We start from the raw sequence: 16,542 nt of genomic DNA on the forward strand, positions 1-16,542 counted from the left end.
CTCCTTCAGTGTTTTCACACGTTATTATAAATCATTCAAAAATGCAAAGTGACATTATTATTACCAACTGTATTTTATAGCTGAGTCAAGCAATTTAATCAAAGCTATAGAGCTAGTTGGAGACAGAAGTGGATCTTGAATTACACACTACTTGCTTCTCAAACATATGGACTCTATAATTCTGCATTGTGTATTTTCTTTTATGTCACTTATTCCAGTCACACTGAATCCTTTAATTTGAGAATCCCTCCTGTATTTCATTCCTTTGATGTTATATTCATGTTAGTATCTTCATCTGGCACATTTCTCTTTAAAGCTGCCACACTAAAAATTTGCCCACTTCATCTATGTACATTGAAGAAAGCTTTAAAACCAGTAATATACCAACGTCCTTTGGTAGATACACAATTCCTAAGAATCGCATGTGTGATTTTATTTCCCCCTACATATAAAGCTTCTTTATGCCTTCAGTAGTTCCAGGTAAGTCGCTGTTCCATAAATATGTGTTGATTTAAAGTGATAATCACTATGCTTCCTATTCTGCAGTTTTCATTAGGAGTGCAGTAGAAATTAAGAAACAGAACTGGATCTGAAAGCCATTCAAGCATTTACCAGCAGCACTATCTTGGAAAAATTATTTAGCTTCATTAAACATTAGTTGCCTCATTTATGAAATGAAGATATTAATAGTGACTCTGTCATTGAGTGGTTGTGAGCCCATATTAACATAACAGAAAGATAGCTCTTGCACAGTGACTGGTACCTGGTATTTTATCAATCAATATTAGTGATAAGTGATAGTAATGGCATTAATGTCAAGTCTTTAAAATATGGGGTCTTAGGCAAAGGTAAAAATTAGTAAACTCTCCATCACTTTATAGAAAACTAAGTATAGGAAAAGTAAACTGAATTACCTAAGTAGTCAAAAATAGAATATGAGACATAATTGCCGATCATATCTTGTCATCCTGAGTATGAACTGACTTCAGGATGAAGGTTAGTTTGGTTGCATCAACAGGGCTTATCTAAATGTCTGTAAGTGATTCCAGGCTCCCAGGGTGTCATCTCAGGCCGGCAAATGACAGGTCTGGCTGTCAGTACTATTTTTGAGGCTAATCCAGTTATACATTCCCTCTGCCATCTATCAGCGAAACACTAACAAGTTGCAACAGCAGCAGTGACAGCACCAGTATCTAAGCATAAGATTCTGCAGAGTGGGTGGCTAATGAATTCCCCCTTCAATATGCTCAGATTCCATGCCTTCTGCATGCATCCAGGGATGTAAAATCCATCTTCTATAGCTCCAGGGAATCAATGAGTTATTTCTTGCCCTGTTGCATTGAACAATACCCCAGGAGTAATGACTAGTAACAGTGTAAGAAGTGGGACAATGAAATAATCACCCAACCCATAATGCTAAGGGGAGCTTGTGATTAACCCACACATGCCCCAGCATTCATTTGATGGCACCTGGGGTTTTTCTCACATGTGGCACTTCGGGTTCTCATGTCTTAAAAAATCCTCTGCTCTTCACTACGAGTTTGGATGCTTGATGACGTCACTGATCCAGGACAGTGCCTGCCTTTAAATCAGCAACATTCCCAGTATATTTTGGAATGTCACGTGACTCAAGTTAAAGTCTCAGAGATTCATTAAACGTTGCTCATGTTTAGGAAAACAAAATATAGCATTTCTCTGAATTAAAAAAAAAAATAGGTTGGGGCCAGCACTGTGGCGCAACGGGTGAACTCCCTGGCCTGAAGCGCCGGCATTCCATATGGGCGCCAGTTCTAGTCCTGGCTGCTCCTCTTCCAGTACAGCTCTCTGTGTGGCCCAGGAAAGCAGTAGAAGATGGCCCAAGCCCTTGAGCCCCTGCATGCACGAGGGAGACCCGGAAGAAGCTCCTGGCTTTGGATCGGCGCAGCTCCGGCCAATGCGGCCATCTGGGGAGTGAACCAGCAGATGGAAGACCTCTCTCTCTGTCTCTACCTCTCTCTGTAACTCTTTCAAGTAAATAAAAATACATCTTTCAAAGAAAAAAAGGAAATTGAAGAAAAATGTTAAGGTATCAATTGCATTAAAATCTAAAAACTCTATCCAAGATTAAAAATTGGCTGTATGCCAGGAGCTGTGTAAGAGTTTTCTGTACTTCACAGTGTGATCAACAGAAAACCCAATTTCCTGCCTGTGATGCTGTGGTCTTTCAGGCTTATGAGCTCTATGGAAGCCTAGATGGATCAGTGTCCCCAAAACAGATCACTTTGCCTGGCAAAGGATAGGTACTTGATTTATAGACAATGGAGGATGCTCATGAGCTATTTTCTCTTAATATTAATTTTCCAAATTTGATATTGTGGATTCAGTGAGAATAGTGGAAAGTACTATCTAGGGAGCACTGGTGTGAATGATAAATGAGAAAAATGTGGACATTTGGCTTTTGCTGCTAATAATTCATTACCAGCCATTAAATGTTTTCTGCACATCTTATCAGCTCCATTTCTGCTATTATATTATTACACATTTCACCTGCACATTACATTTACAGATAAATTTTCCTTCATAACTTGAGGAAAGAGTATCTATGAAATACTTTCATCTGTCATTGTGCTCATAGCTGGTGATGGCAGCTCCTCATCGCCACATATCTGGCTGACCCATGCTGGGACCTTGCTTCCAGCCATGGTCTTTCGTGGCTCTGCTAATTGTCAGTACAGAGCCGAGCCTTTGTGTCTCCACCTGGCCCCCATGTCAGGTGTCAGACCCTGTTCACATTGGTCTTCTCTGGAAGTGATTTCCTTTCCTGCTGCTCCTGCTTGGGGGTGGTGGCTGTCTTTGCCATTTTCTTCTTTTCTTTTCCTTTATTTTTACACTTGATCTTAGCAAAAAGGCCAAGAAGCAATGATTCCTTTATTTTTTAGAAGATTCATTTATTTATTTTTAAAGCCAGAGTTACAGAGAGAGAGCCAGAGAGCAAGAGGGAGAAGGAGAGGATGAAGGAGAGAGAGAAGGAGAGGGAGATGGAGGGGGAGGGAGATGAGGAGAGAGAGAGAATCTTCCATTTGCTGGTTCATTCCCCAGAAGGCCATCATAGTCAGTGCTGGGCCAGAGGCCAGGAGCCAGGAGCTTCATCTGGATCTCCCAACAGGGGCCCAAATACTCGGGCCATCTTCTGCTACTTTTCCAGTTAGCTGAATTGGAAGTGGACAAGCCAGCACATGAACTGGTACCCTTATGGGATGCTGACACCATAGGAAGCACCTGCACCCACTATGCCCCAAGGCCAGCCCTCTCTTTTCCTTTTTCTTGCTTCTCCTTCTCTTCTTCCTCCTATTGTCTCTCCTTTTCTTCCTCTTCCTCCTTCTTCCAATTCACCTGGGAAGCCTCAGGAGCTAACTTATCCTATAGGCTTCACTCTGGTTTCTCTCAGAGGTAATTAGGTTCTTCAGTTGATGCTAAAGGGATGCTCTGTAAGTCTCAGTTATGGATCTAGTTAATTCCTAAAGTCTGCTTTTGATCACATAAAATGGTTGTTTTTTTAATTGGTATTTGCTTGCAGAAACAGTCCCAGGACACTAACAGAAGTACTTAAAATGAAACTTGGCATTTCAGTAGTAAAGCATTCTTTTTTCCTTTCACTAATTGTGTGTGTGTGTGTGTGTTCTTGTACTGCTTTTATCACCCACCTGATACTAGATCAACCAAGCTACCATTCTACATCCATGGAGTTGCTTACTGACAACAAAGAGCTTCCAAGTACTTTATTTCATTTGATCCTCAGAAAAACCCTGCAACAACTCTATGCCCATTTCAAAGAAGAGGAAGCGGAAGCTCCAAGTGCAGAATGATTTGCTCAAAGCAGAAGAGCTCAGTTGGTGCTCAGAGAAATGGGACCTGAATTCAAATCATTGGGTTCCAAATTAAGAGCATCTCTTTCTTACAGCATGCTGCCTCTCCCAAGCATGTGTGGAATCAAAGTCAACCAATGTGGACAGGATTGTCAGGAGAATAATATAGCTCTGAGAAAACACAGCAATTCCCATGCACATAGCTGCCTCAGGTTCAGCTTACATAAGCAGACACCTCATCCAATCAGCGCTTCCTCTCTCCTTTCCCAGCTGCTCTTCCAACTCTGCTGCGATGGCTTGGCTAAGCTGGAAGCTGCACAGAGGATGCCCAGCGGGCTCTCTCCACACAAGTGGCTAATGATCTGGAAAAGCTCCTAAGTCCAGGAGGACATTTTCACTGAGAACACATAGCAACGAAAGGAAGTACCAAGCCAACCCGCAGTGCACAGCACTCTGTGGGAAACAAGATTGCATCTGCTGGAGGCCTTTGTTGTTTTCCTGTTCTTCCCCTCTTGACTTGGGTTACTAGTCTCAAAAGCACCAACACTACTTTGCGCACAATTGGAGATTCCCCTAAACACAGTTCCCAAATCAAATCCGCTTCTGTCTCTGGCCAAATCCAGGGATGAATCTAAGTGAACTGCCACTTAGCTTCACTAAGGACTAGAAAATGTTGATGGTTTCTCGTAAACATCCCACCTAGAGACAGCCACAGTGAGGCATCCAGGTTGGCAATTTATAGATGCAGTAGGTATCAGGAGCAGACCATTAATCATAATTCAGCTTTGCTCCCATTTATCCTCCAGGAGTCTCTTTGAATGCTATAAATTATGGAAAAGCAAGACAGTGCAAACCAAACTGAGTATCTAATTTTTTGCACATATGACACTGCAAGAATATCCCTAGGCTCTTTTCAGATTGGAAGAACCCTTTGCCACTGGGAAGACAAGGTGTGCCTGGACAGGTCTGTCTGTCTTCCTTCCCTTTTTTATTTGAGCATCCACATTATAAGTCAAGAGGGAAATAGTTGAGGAAGGTTATAGATTCTTGTCAAACAAAACAGATGCACTGACACATAAATTTTTGCTTTTCATGAAAGGCTCATAATTAAAAAATAAATCCAAGAGGATTTACTGTAAATTACACAGAAGGAAAAGAAAATTAATAGGATGTGCTTTCCACATCCTGCATTAACTACATAGACAGGCTAATGATTGCCCGGTTCGCCTCGATCTTTTATTTTGTAGGTGGCGAAAGAAGGGTGTCAAGAGTTTCATGACAGTGACAGCAAGCACCTCCTGGTAATCCTTTCTCAAGTTCTATTCCATTTTTTTCCTATTGTATAAATGAAGGGGAGTATAACATGACACAGCTCCACAAAGCCTGAATGTGAGGTCAATAGGCAGATGTCACTCACAAGCAATAGCAGCTTCTCTCCAAATATTGAGCAAATTGACTCTCCAACAACAGATTTCAAAGGAAGTAAACTTACAGTAGAAATAATGATGTTTAAAAATCTCTGACATAAAAAAAAAAGTTCCCTCCATAGAATCTCATTTCATGCATATGTACTTCAACAGAGTCCTACTGTCTTTGTCAAATATATTTTGTCCATTATTTCAATAATATCAGACTTAGCAAATGACACAGAAAATACTGGCTCATAGAAGTGTTAACCCAAAACAAAGAAATTCTAGCTAATTTGAAGCAAATGATTCTGAAAATATTTTAATTGCATGGACTGCTCTGATTTTTTTTTTAAATGAACTAATTCTTGTCTTGTTCAGTACTTATTATCAAACTCTAAACCCCACAAGGCCCAGACAAATGGAAAGACTTTAGCTTTAAAAGAAAATATCAAGAGAAGGAAGAATCTTTCCTTCTTTGGCCAGAACAACAATCTAAGAAAATTGTGAAATAGGAAAAAGAAAAAAAGGCCTACAGCACTCACCCAACTCTTCCTTGGTGCCCTATATTTCTTTGCTCTATTTTGTAGGGCATGGATGCCTTCAATTTAACCAAGCTTACTCCACCCATTCCTGCCATTTGTCTTATCTCACACAACATAGTATGCTCCCAAATGAGTGCTGTCCATTTATTCTCCTTTATGTCAATTTTCTAATCAAAACTCAGAATCTAGGATAGGCATTTGGTGTGGTGGGTAACATATCGGTTGGGATGCCTGTATCCTGTAATCAAAGTGCCTGGGTTGGAATCCCAGCTCTCCCAGTTTCAGCTTCCTGCTGAAGCACCTCCTCAGAGGTAGGGCTCAAGCAGCTGGCACACAGCAGTGCAGCTGAAATATGCTCCAGAGTCCTGGCTTTGGCCTGGCCCAGACCTGGCTGTTCACCATGGAGGATGAGTCCAAGAAGCACTTATTTTCCCAAACAGGTTTTACTGCATGGGGATTTCATGAGGACAAAGGAAGACAGACAGGAAGAGTCCAGCCCTTGAGGAGGGCCAGAGTGTGGCGTAGAGCAGGCGTGATAAGTGAGCAGCACAAATCCACCAAGCCCCACTTCTGCACATGTGGCAGCCGAGGCTCAGGGAAGCCAGGTCTCCTGCCTTCTGGGTTTGCCTGCTGCCCTCACAAACCTTCCCACAGCAGTTTATAGCGAGAGAGTGAGAGGCACTTAGAGCCAATAGGCAAGAGAAAGCTATATGGCTTTCTTGCTCAGGGGATTATTAGAGAGTGGGCCTCACCTCAGGGTCAGGCTCTGCTGTGTTCTTGGAAGAGCATTTTTTGCTTCCTTCCAATGAGCTAACTGGGAGTAAGAGGGATTATTCAAATGACAGTGCTGATATTGCCTGAAATATTTCAGAAATACAAAATCCTAGGAATTATCTTCAGTACCAGTTTATAAAATGCTCGCTCGCTCGCTCTCTCTCTCTCGCTCTCTCTCTCTCTCACACACACACACACACACTTTTAGAGATTATAACTTGTTTTTGATCAACTGTAACCAGCCTGATCACCCCAAATTAAAGCACTAAGGTAGGTTCGGTTCTTTCCACAGTTAATACTCATATTCGAAGAATGAAGCTTTGTCACCAGAAAACACCCTGCTGTGCTCTTCCTCTGTCTTTGGAATTTGCCATGTAGCAGGGTCAGCAATTGTGGCAAAGCTGGTTAAGCCTCTGCCTGCAATGTCAAGCCCTGGCTCCTCCACTTCCAAACCAGCTTGATCCTAATGTGCCTGGGAAAGCAGCAGAAGATAGCACAAATACTTGAGTCCCTGCCAACCACATGAGGGACCCAGCCTAGCTCAGACCGAGCTATTGTAGCCATCTAGGAAGTGAACCAGCAGATGGAACAGATCTCATTGTGAGTCTCTCCCTCTCTCTCTCTGTCACTGTGCCTTTCAAACAAATAGATATATCTCAAAAAAAATCCGCATGTTGCAAATATAATCCACAATGGAACAACGGTGGGAAGTGTGGTCTTTGGGGAGGTATTTAGGCCTTGAGGGCTTCACCCTTAAGCACATGAGAGCTCTACCCTTAATGTCATTACCAAAAGAGCTTGCAGGGATGGGTTTGATGTCTTCTGCTCTTTAGAAAATGACATCTGTCACTCCAGAGTAAAAGCATCCAAGGCACCAAAAGGAAGCAGGGAGACCAGGTGCTCACCTGCCACTGTCTTGATCTTGGACTTCTCATCCTCAGAACTGTAATACATTTCTTTTATCAATCACCCAATTTCAGGTATGCTGTTATAGCAACACAAATGAACTAGACACCTGCTTTTATATCCTCTTTACATCTTCTATTGCTCTTATTGGTTTCCCAGTGGGTTTCTCTTCCAGGCAAACTGAAAGGTAGGATGAAATGTGTTGCATCCTGCCCTATCCCTTCCACTCCACTAATGGTCCCTCAGCTCTGTACTTTTTGAGAAATTTGCTTTAGCACAAGAAAACCAATCATCCAGCAAACACAATCTCCTTTTACAGATTACAAAAGTATCTTAGTAGGTATTTATGCCTTAATTTCCCTGGTACATCCACTTAAATGCCCCAAACAAGAGACTAGTTTTGTAATTAAGCCTTGTAGTCTTGCACTTAGGTTCCTTTATTACCAAGAGTGGTCAAGAGTCTGCCCTCCTTCTTCAATGAAAACAAAGAGGTAGTGACTAGAGAGTAAAAAAATGGTTCAAAACGTTAGATCCATGGGCCCTGTGCTTCAGAGAGTCATGGACACATCAAGTTTACCCCAGACTGTTTGGATCCTCCAAGTCACGGGGTTCCTTACACTTTTCCCTAATCCAAGTGTTGAAAGAACATCTTCCAGGATTTCCGAACTGTTTAGGCAATGTAACCTCCCCGGACTAAGAACCAAAATATCCCAAAAGGGCTCTGCTCATTTTGATGTAAAACATCCAGTGTCTTTGTTCTGATAAAGAAAGTAATATTTTACCCTGTGGAACCTATGTGTATGCTCATATAAACATTCACAACAATGACAATAAGCACATGCCTATCTTTTGAACCTTGGAGCATGTTCAGGGGCAATCACTTCTCAAAGACACCAAAAAAAATTTATGATGGTGTAACACCATATACTGGAATTTTTTGGTTTGGTTCCAAGTTTCCAATGCCCACCTACCAGCTTTATAACAGTAGAGTGAATTTCAAGAAAACTGTCAGACCATAAGAAAACCTCTCTCTTGAAAGAGTAGGTACCCTACCAAACACAAATGGAGAAAAATAGAAAAGACAGTATCCAAGCTGAAAAGATGCTCAGGGCTATGCCAAATCATATTTTTCTTACTGTTACACTGAACTAAAAAAAGAAGATAAATCACCATGAAAATGCAAGTGAGCTGGTAATAATAGCCTAGTTATAGCTGCCATGAAATACTCATTAAATTATATGCAGCATAAATCTCACAGAGTTGGGTAAATTATGGTGGTTCTTGGAGGCCAAATAAAGATAAACTGTCCAGACTATAGCTGCCTTGCTCTTTGCTCCTTGGAGTGGCTTTTTATAATGTTTGTGTTTAGGCTCAGGACACCCTATGGTCCCAGAAGCATCTCAGAGATAATAAAAAGTTCACAACTCTTATTCAAGACCCCCTCTTCTACATTTTCAAGGCGATCATTTCTAATGAGGCCTTCCTCAGGCTCCTCAGCAGAATCCCGTCCTGCTCTGGCTCTTTCTGGGACCTGACATGCATCCAGCTCAGGTTGTGCACATGAAGCTCATCCTGGTTCCCAGAGATCCTGGAAGAGCAGGTGCTAGAGATGGGCACTGCTTCAGGGCCTGAGCTTGCTGCTTGTAGCTCCTGCCAACCAACTCGAAGTCCAGAGGCCAGCAGTGCAATCTTACCCGCTGCTTCCCTCCCTTGACCCACATGTTAGTAAAACCCAGATTCAAAGATTCCCAGTCAATGTTGCCTTTCTTCCTTTTTGGAGGTTTGTAGTAATCCCCAGATGATCTTTTTTCTTAACTGTTTTTTTCACTCCTGCTATTTAAACAGAATTCTTATTGCTCCAAATTAAATCCATTCTTTCTAGCCTTGTCATTGCTAAGTAATGAGAACAATTCCTCTCTTTGCTCTTGGTAGCTGCACTATGGGTACTTATGGATGAGAATCATATCTTCCGTTAGCCTACTTTCTTAACTGCAGACTGCACAGGTGATAAAATGGGTTAATTGTTGCTATAAAAATATTTTCTATCCTCATAACGGAGTAATTTTTTCCTCCAAATCATTTTAATTTCTTAGACTTAATGCTGTGCCCTTACTATCTGCAGGGACTGAGGGTATTATGCTATTGGGCTCACATGTACAAAAGGTAGAGCACAATGCTGGGTGTGCAACAAGCACAAACATCGCAGTTCTTGGTCACTGTGTTTTTTTGTTTCCTGCCCCACTCATTCTGGCATTCTGGCCTCAGTTTTTATCACACACTTATCACATCTCCGAAGGAAATTTGCAGCCTCAGACTGAGGTCACCAAAGCACAACCTGCAGACTCTGTGGATAAAACTTCATGGTCATATAGTCACACACATTTTTAAGTAAATCGGTGGTGGGTAGCAGAACTGAATAGCTCTGGCAGAGACTATATGGGGTGCAAAAGTCCAAAATATTTACTGTCTGGTCCTTTACTGAAAGTTTGTTAATCCCTAGCCTAGGATAGTATTAACGTTCCAATTGGCTTTGCTACTTGCACCAGGAAATTCTCTTGCTTTGACCCAAGCAGTCTGCTAACTGTTTCACTTTAGGCCAAGTCACACAACTGGGAAAAGAATCTGGAATGGAAGAATTTCTTTTCCTTTCTGTCCACACAAGAGCTTTTATTTCATCCCTTAGGGACTCTATGAGCATGATGACTCATACATCTGAAGGATATTTTTGTAAGCATGGGTGTGTTTACCAGGTCTACCCAGACTATTGTGTTGCATTTATCTAACTCACCAACTCAGACCATCAGCAAGACAAGAGAATCCAGGCCAAGGCCAGGTACTCACTATATGAAGCTGCAGGAAGTCGCCTAGTCCTGGGGCGCTGTCGATGCGTACAAGGATGCCATCCTTCACCGTGGTGCTGAAGCCCACGGCAAGGCGGTCGGAGCGTGTACTGGGCCTGTCATTGGCTGGCCAGGTGTAGAGGATGAGACCACCGCTTTTCCCAAAGATGTACGTAGCGCCAGCTGCAAGAGCAAGGAGACAAGGGGACATCAGGGCACAATCCCGCAAACTGCCAGCTGTAGGTACACTGTTGAGACTGCACAGAACAGCTGCTAGGAAGAAATGTGCCCCACGGGACAGTATTTGGTTACTGAGAGGGCTGGCATCCGAAGCCCCAGAAGGTGGCTGTCACCTCAAATTAAAGATGCCAACAAAAGGAATGAATAGCAAAACACGTGCCAGGGAGACTGGTTCTTAACATCTTCAGCTTCTGCTGTATGGTGTTAGAAGGCAAACAACACGCTGTGTCTGACAGCTTTGGGACCTTGTGAAAAAAAAAAAAAAAAACTTCTCCATCTTCCTCAATAGCAGAACTGATTTTCCAACTTGGCTAGGACAGGCAAGGTACAGAAAACATGTCTGGGATTTCTTAGTAATTAGAATATTCTGGTCTGAGCCAGGAATGGTGTCAGGGATTCCTCACAGAACTGAAGGTCACAGGAAAATCCAAACCACCATTCCTTGCACACTTGTGTCTTCTCCCATGCTCACAGAAAGGAAAACTGTGTCTGGGAAAACCAAGTTACAAAGGCTGAGTATCCCTTATCCAAAATGTTTGTAATCAGAAGTGCTTCCAAGTTGGGGTTTTATCAGATCTTGGAATATTTTTATTGATATTATGACATATCCCAGGGATAGGGCTCACATCAAGACACAAAATTCATTTTTGCTTTTATATATACTTTATACATATAACTTGAAGCAAAAGTTTATGCAATATGTGTAGTGTATCTGGGGGTTTAAGTTTTATTTGTTTTTGTTTACTTAAAAAGCAGAGCAAGCGAGTGAGAGAGAGAGAATCTTGTATTTGTTGGTTCCTCCACCAAATGCCTTCAGTAGCTGACACTAAGCCAGGCTGAAGTCAGGAGCCAGGGACGCAATCAGAGTCTCCAATGTAGATGGCTGGAACCCAACTACTTGAGCCATCACCAGCTGTTTCCCAGCATGTACATTCCAGGAAACTGGAATCTGGAGTGGAGCCAGGACTTGATACTAGCCACTCCAACGAGGGATGCAGCATTCCAAGTGGTAGCTTAACCTCTGTGCCACAGTGCTTGCCCTGAGCTTCCAATTTGACTGCAGTCTTTTACAATGAGGTCAAGGGCAGAATTTCCCACTTTGCAGTTCCATGATGGCATTTAGCAAGTTTCTGATTTTGGAGCAGGTCCGATTTCAAATTTTTAGTTAGAGTTGCTCATCATGTTTGACTAGAAGTACTTCTCTATTTCACTCTTAAATTGCTATAAACACAGTGACAAAAATTATTTCCAGGGACTTTTAAAATTGAATTTAATTCTGTTAGTGGTGATATTAATCTATAATCACATTAACAGTTTCCATCCCCTCTTCCAAATTAAATTTCAAAAAGAAGACACGAGAGACACAAAAATCTCAGGATAATCAATTTTGAATATAGCAAGTAGTATCAATTATGATTAGTGGATTCATCAGTATTTTTACTATTTACTTGTGTGTTTACAATTTTCAGTGTGGTCCCAGAGGTTATCAGTAAGGCATTAATTTAAAAGTACTCACAAAGCAAACAGGAAGAAAAATAAAAGAGATATTTACAGGTTAGAAATTCTAGAAGTTGATTTTAACCTACAAGTGCCTAAGCTGGAATTACAGAAAAACATTTAGAATTGGAAATTAAAATAGACCGGACCATTATATCCTCCACTGTTTTATGCATCTATCCCTGATGAATACTTCCATATGCTTCTCGTCTCAAAGTTCAAAGAATATTTGGCACCAGATTTTCTTGTGTCTTTCCCAGAGAACATGTTACAACCCTGACATTACTTTAAAATCACATTAGAGTCATTCTCATGTCTTTAGCATTTACTAAAAATCTCAAGCACTGGTCTGCATTGACTGAGGAAGCCTACAGACACTACTGGGTGAAATCGGTGGTGGTGGAAGAAAAAGTGAGGTACGCCGCTTGCTAAGGATGATGAACTCCTGTGCTTCTGGGCCCTGGGAGTATATGCTTTATGTCATCCTTTCTAATGCACTCAGCCACACTGAGTTCTGCAGTGCATGGAATCACATTTCTCCTCTTTGAAAGGTCACTATCCCCAATTCTCCAGTTTGCTCAGATTGTATAGTATATGTAGCATATTTTATTTCCTTTTAGACTTTCTGAGTCCTTAGAGGGTGGTCTCTAGAAAACCCTCGACAATCATTCAGAGAATTTGGGACTGTAGATGGAAAGTTTATGATTAATTCAATATGCAAAACAATATTTGCTCCTTACTATCCACAAACACCCTCAAAGCTTCTTAAAATTAGAAATGTGGGTAGAATGATTTACCCTCAATATCTCTGCATCTGTGAGGAGTTTAAGTAATTCCCTTTCTGTAGATGATTACAAATGTCATCACCACTGTTTTTATTTTTTATTTGGAAAACTGAAGGTTACTCAGTGAATGTATAGAATCATCAAATGCAAATCAGTCTGTGACATTTTACAGTAATTTATAAAATTTTATGCTATTCTATCCCAAATATATTGTGGATTTGGCTATAGAATTATATACACACTCTATCAGGAAATAATTTTTAAAACTTGCTTTGTTTTTATTATTTTTCAATTTTTATTTTCATTTTATTTGAAGGGCAGAGAAGGGGAAAGAGAGAGAGATTGAACTTCCATCCACAGGTTCACATGCCAAATGCCTGCCACAGCCAGGGCTGAGTCAGGCCAACCCCAGGTGCTAGGAACTCAGTCTAGGTGTCTCCTGTGGGTGGCAGGGACACAAGAACACTCTGGAGGCAACAGGGTGATGGATTAAGTTGAGGAAACTTAAGGAAAGGAAACTTAAGTTGAGGCTCCTGATTTTGGCCTGGACCAGCCTTGGCTGTTGCAGTTATTTGGGGAGTTAATCAGCAGATAGGATTCTTGGTCTCTGACTTTCAAAAATATGAAAATAGAATTAATTAGTTAAAAAATAAAGAAAAACAGTATGAAAAACAGTCACAGGCCCCCAATCCTGACATGTTTTCCAAGTCTGTCTTGCCTTCTCGCCACACAAATACAAATGACTGGTGCATGTTCGATTCCAGTGTTTCAATCCCCAGTACTTCAACACAAAGAGGAAGAGCGTTTCCTAAGATAACTACAAGTATGTAGTGGTAAGGAGGTCGTGGCGGTTTAACTTAAAAATCAAGAACCAAACCTCACTGTCACAATATCAAATTGGTGAAAACATCATAAAATTCAATTTCAAAAATTTTAGTTTCTGATATTCTGAATTCATGATGCCATTATGATAAATCTAATGTTATAGGTGATGCAAAGTACATAGCACACAGCTTCTTCATGTTATGTAGAAATAAATACTAAAACACCTGTTGTTGCCACTGGACTTGTTGGTAAGCATGAACAAAGACCCAAAACGTCTCCATAGTCTGATGCTGGCTTTAAAGGAAGATAAAGTAATAGCCACAGTTTAGTATTCTGATAATGTTATTTGTTTTCTCTTTACCTTTTCATGCTTTGCTGTCTTACATGCTTAATATTAATGGTAAACATATATTTTCTGTTAATTTTTGCATAAAATGTTCCAGAGTCTTATGTACTCATTTTGCTTTACATTTCCAAGTAAGAAATATTTTTAATATTTAAATATGTATTAGATATCAACTTTCAAGCAATGTTTTAAAAACTATATAAAACCCCTCCTTAATCCATTACAGATTCTCATTTCTGAGCCATGAAATCCTAAATCACAGGTTTTCTTGACACTAGCTTTTCTTTTTAAAATTATTTTTTTGAAAAGTAGACAGAGAGACAGATAGACAGACAGATGGAACCATCCCATCTGCTCACTCACTGTCCAAATGCCCTCAAAAGAAGGAGGAGAGCCAAGCTGAAGCCCAGAGCTGGAAACCAGGAACCCAGTCCATGGGTCTTCTTCGTAGCTGTGGACCTCACCGTGGCGAATTATCACCTGTTACCACCCAGAGTGAACATTAGCAAGAAGCTGGGATGGAGACTGGAGAGAAATCGCAGCCCAAGTACTCCAACATGGAATACTGGGGTCTCAAGAAATGTCTTAATGCTTCACAAAATGTTCACCCCTGAACTTAACATTTCTGACTGCTAGTTTTATACTCACTGTGCTGGTTCCGAAATTACATTTAACTTATTAATAATTATAACCATGCAAATTTCTTTCTTAGCAAAAACTGATCAATTCAACTGGAAAGATAGCCATTGTGTCATTTTGGCTGTTTAACCCTGTCTGATTTGCAAGTTTCTAAGCAAGGGAGATTGGCTTGCTGAGTTCCAACCAACACAGAATTTCAGGAATAAAATCTTTACATAATCACCACTAAGATTAAGTGGACACACCCTACATTCAAATAGTCAACAAATGTGACAAGTTATTTAACATAAAACCTGAAAATAGTGGGTTTGACTTATTTGTAATTGGCTCACTCTATTGTGATGTAGCTAAAGATGACAGTGGCCGAGTTGAGCTTAAGGATGTGAATATAAGTGTTTTGCTATAATTGTATATAGTGGATTCTCCTATAAATATAGAAGGGTATTCAAAAAGTTCATCAAAATGTGTATTATGAAAAAAATTTGCATAGACTTCAATTTTTGGTGTCAACATAAAGTTTTAATTTCATTTTGTCATGAACTTTTTGAAGTGTCCTCATCAGCGTTACAGTGTTTCATAGTAACAGGACTTGTATTTTCATTTGAAAGTTTTTCAAATTGTTTTCTTCAGGTGTATCAAATTAGATACTTCTTCCTGCCATATTTACTGTAGTGTTAAAGGTAAATAGCTTTCTCACCAATTCAATAAAAAAGAAATGGAGGCTGTATCAGACTGAGGGACTCGACCCATGGCTAAGTGGTGGAGCTGAGAAACAGTGAGGTTCTCCCTTTCTAAAATTGGTCCCTGTTTGCCCACATCATGCTACATTGCTGATGTGTGGGTTGAAGACACCTTCAAGGAATGCCCAGAAGCTGAGCACTCCACAAGGAGTAGAGGGGGGTTAATAAAATAGTAAGAATTCCAACGAGACCTCTGCATTATGGAGAGGAGCCACCAGGGAGCACAGGGTATGTAACACAAATTTTACCAACAGCCCTGAAACGCTCTTACTGAATGGATGGCTTATTATGTTCTATTCTGCCCTCTCTAAATTTTTTGAAGTAAACGACAGAACTCTTGATAAAGTAGACATAAATAAAGCAAAACTGAAGGGACTGAACATTAAGAGAGAACGTTAACCTACTTTCAAGAATATTCTTTTTCTTTGGCAAAGAAATGAACGGGTTCATTCTCAGTAAGCTGAGAATGACATTACCTAAGAGTCAAGTGTGTCACCAGGGAAAAGCAAGCTGCATTTCTTAAACAATGCTCAGGCAAAATAAGGGGTCCCTCCCAAGGGCAATCTCCTCTTCTCTGTTAAATAAACAATGACTAAAATCAAGCTAGCAATACACTCACATACATTACACTCTAGCTCCATAGAGGCAACCGTTCAGAGCGTTCAGAGCATGTCCTAGCATTTCAGAAACAAGGCTGCAACTCAAACTCCCCAGCAGAACAACTCCTGGTTGACTGTATTAAGCATGTACTAATTATGCTCTGTAATATGGGAACTCCCAATCATATCTATAGGGAAAGATTTATATATTATAACCAATGCCAAAGACTCCAGAGGGGCTGGTGGGAGAGAAATGTAAAACCAATAAAATTCTATGCATTAACTAAATGGTTTTCTATGAATAAAAAAGTTTCCCCTATTTGATTCTGGTGGCAAATACTATCAAAGAGAACCATTCTTCACGGACATAGTAGGTTCTGTGCAAATTCTGTTCCTGCAAATATTCCAGACTGGAACTGATGTTGGGATTGTTACCATGAATTTTCCAAGAAATAATGAAGAAGAAACAAACCACTGTGCTATTTCCCAATCTGTTATCAACTTTTTTTTTTTTTTTTTTGAGAGGCAGAGTGGACAGAGAGAGAGAGACAGAGA

General features: G+C 40.6%; 1 protein-coding gene across 9 annotated transcripts in view; it reads right to left on the reverse strand.

The window, feature by feature from the left end:
• NRXN3 (neurexin 3) overlaps positions 1 to 16,542 on the reverse strand; it is a 1,693,693-nt gene that overhangs the window by 378,414 nt on the left and 1,298,737 nt on the right. For all 9 annotated transcript variants that reach the window (XM_062181845.1, XM_062181844.1, XM_062181847.1 and 6 more), the window contains one exon: positions 10,318 to 10,499. In XM_062181845.1, coding sequence (XP_062037829.1) covers positions 10,318 to 10,499 — 182 coding nt within the window. The remainder of the gene's footprint in view (positions 1 to 10,317; positions 10,500 to 16,542) is intronic.

The sequence above is a fragment of the Lepus europaeus genome, chromosome 22, assembly GCF_033115175.1.
Source record: "Lepus europaeus isolate LE1 chromosome 22, mLepTim1.pri, whole genome shotgun sequence".
Classification (NCBI taxonomy): domain Eukaryota; kingdom Metazoa; phylum Chordata; class Mammalia; order Lagomorpha; family Leporidae; genus Lepus; species Lepus europaeus.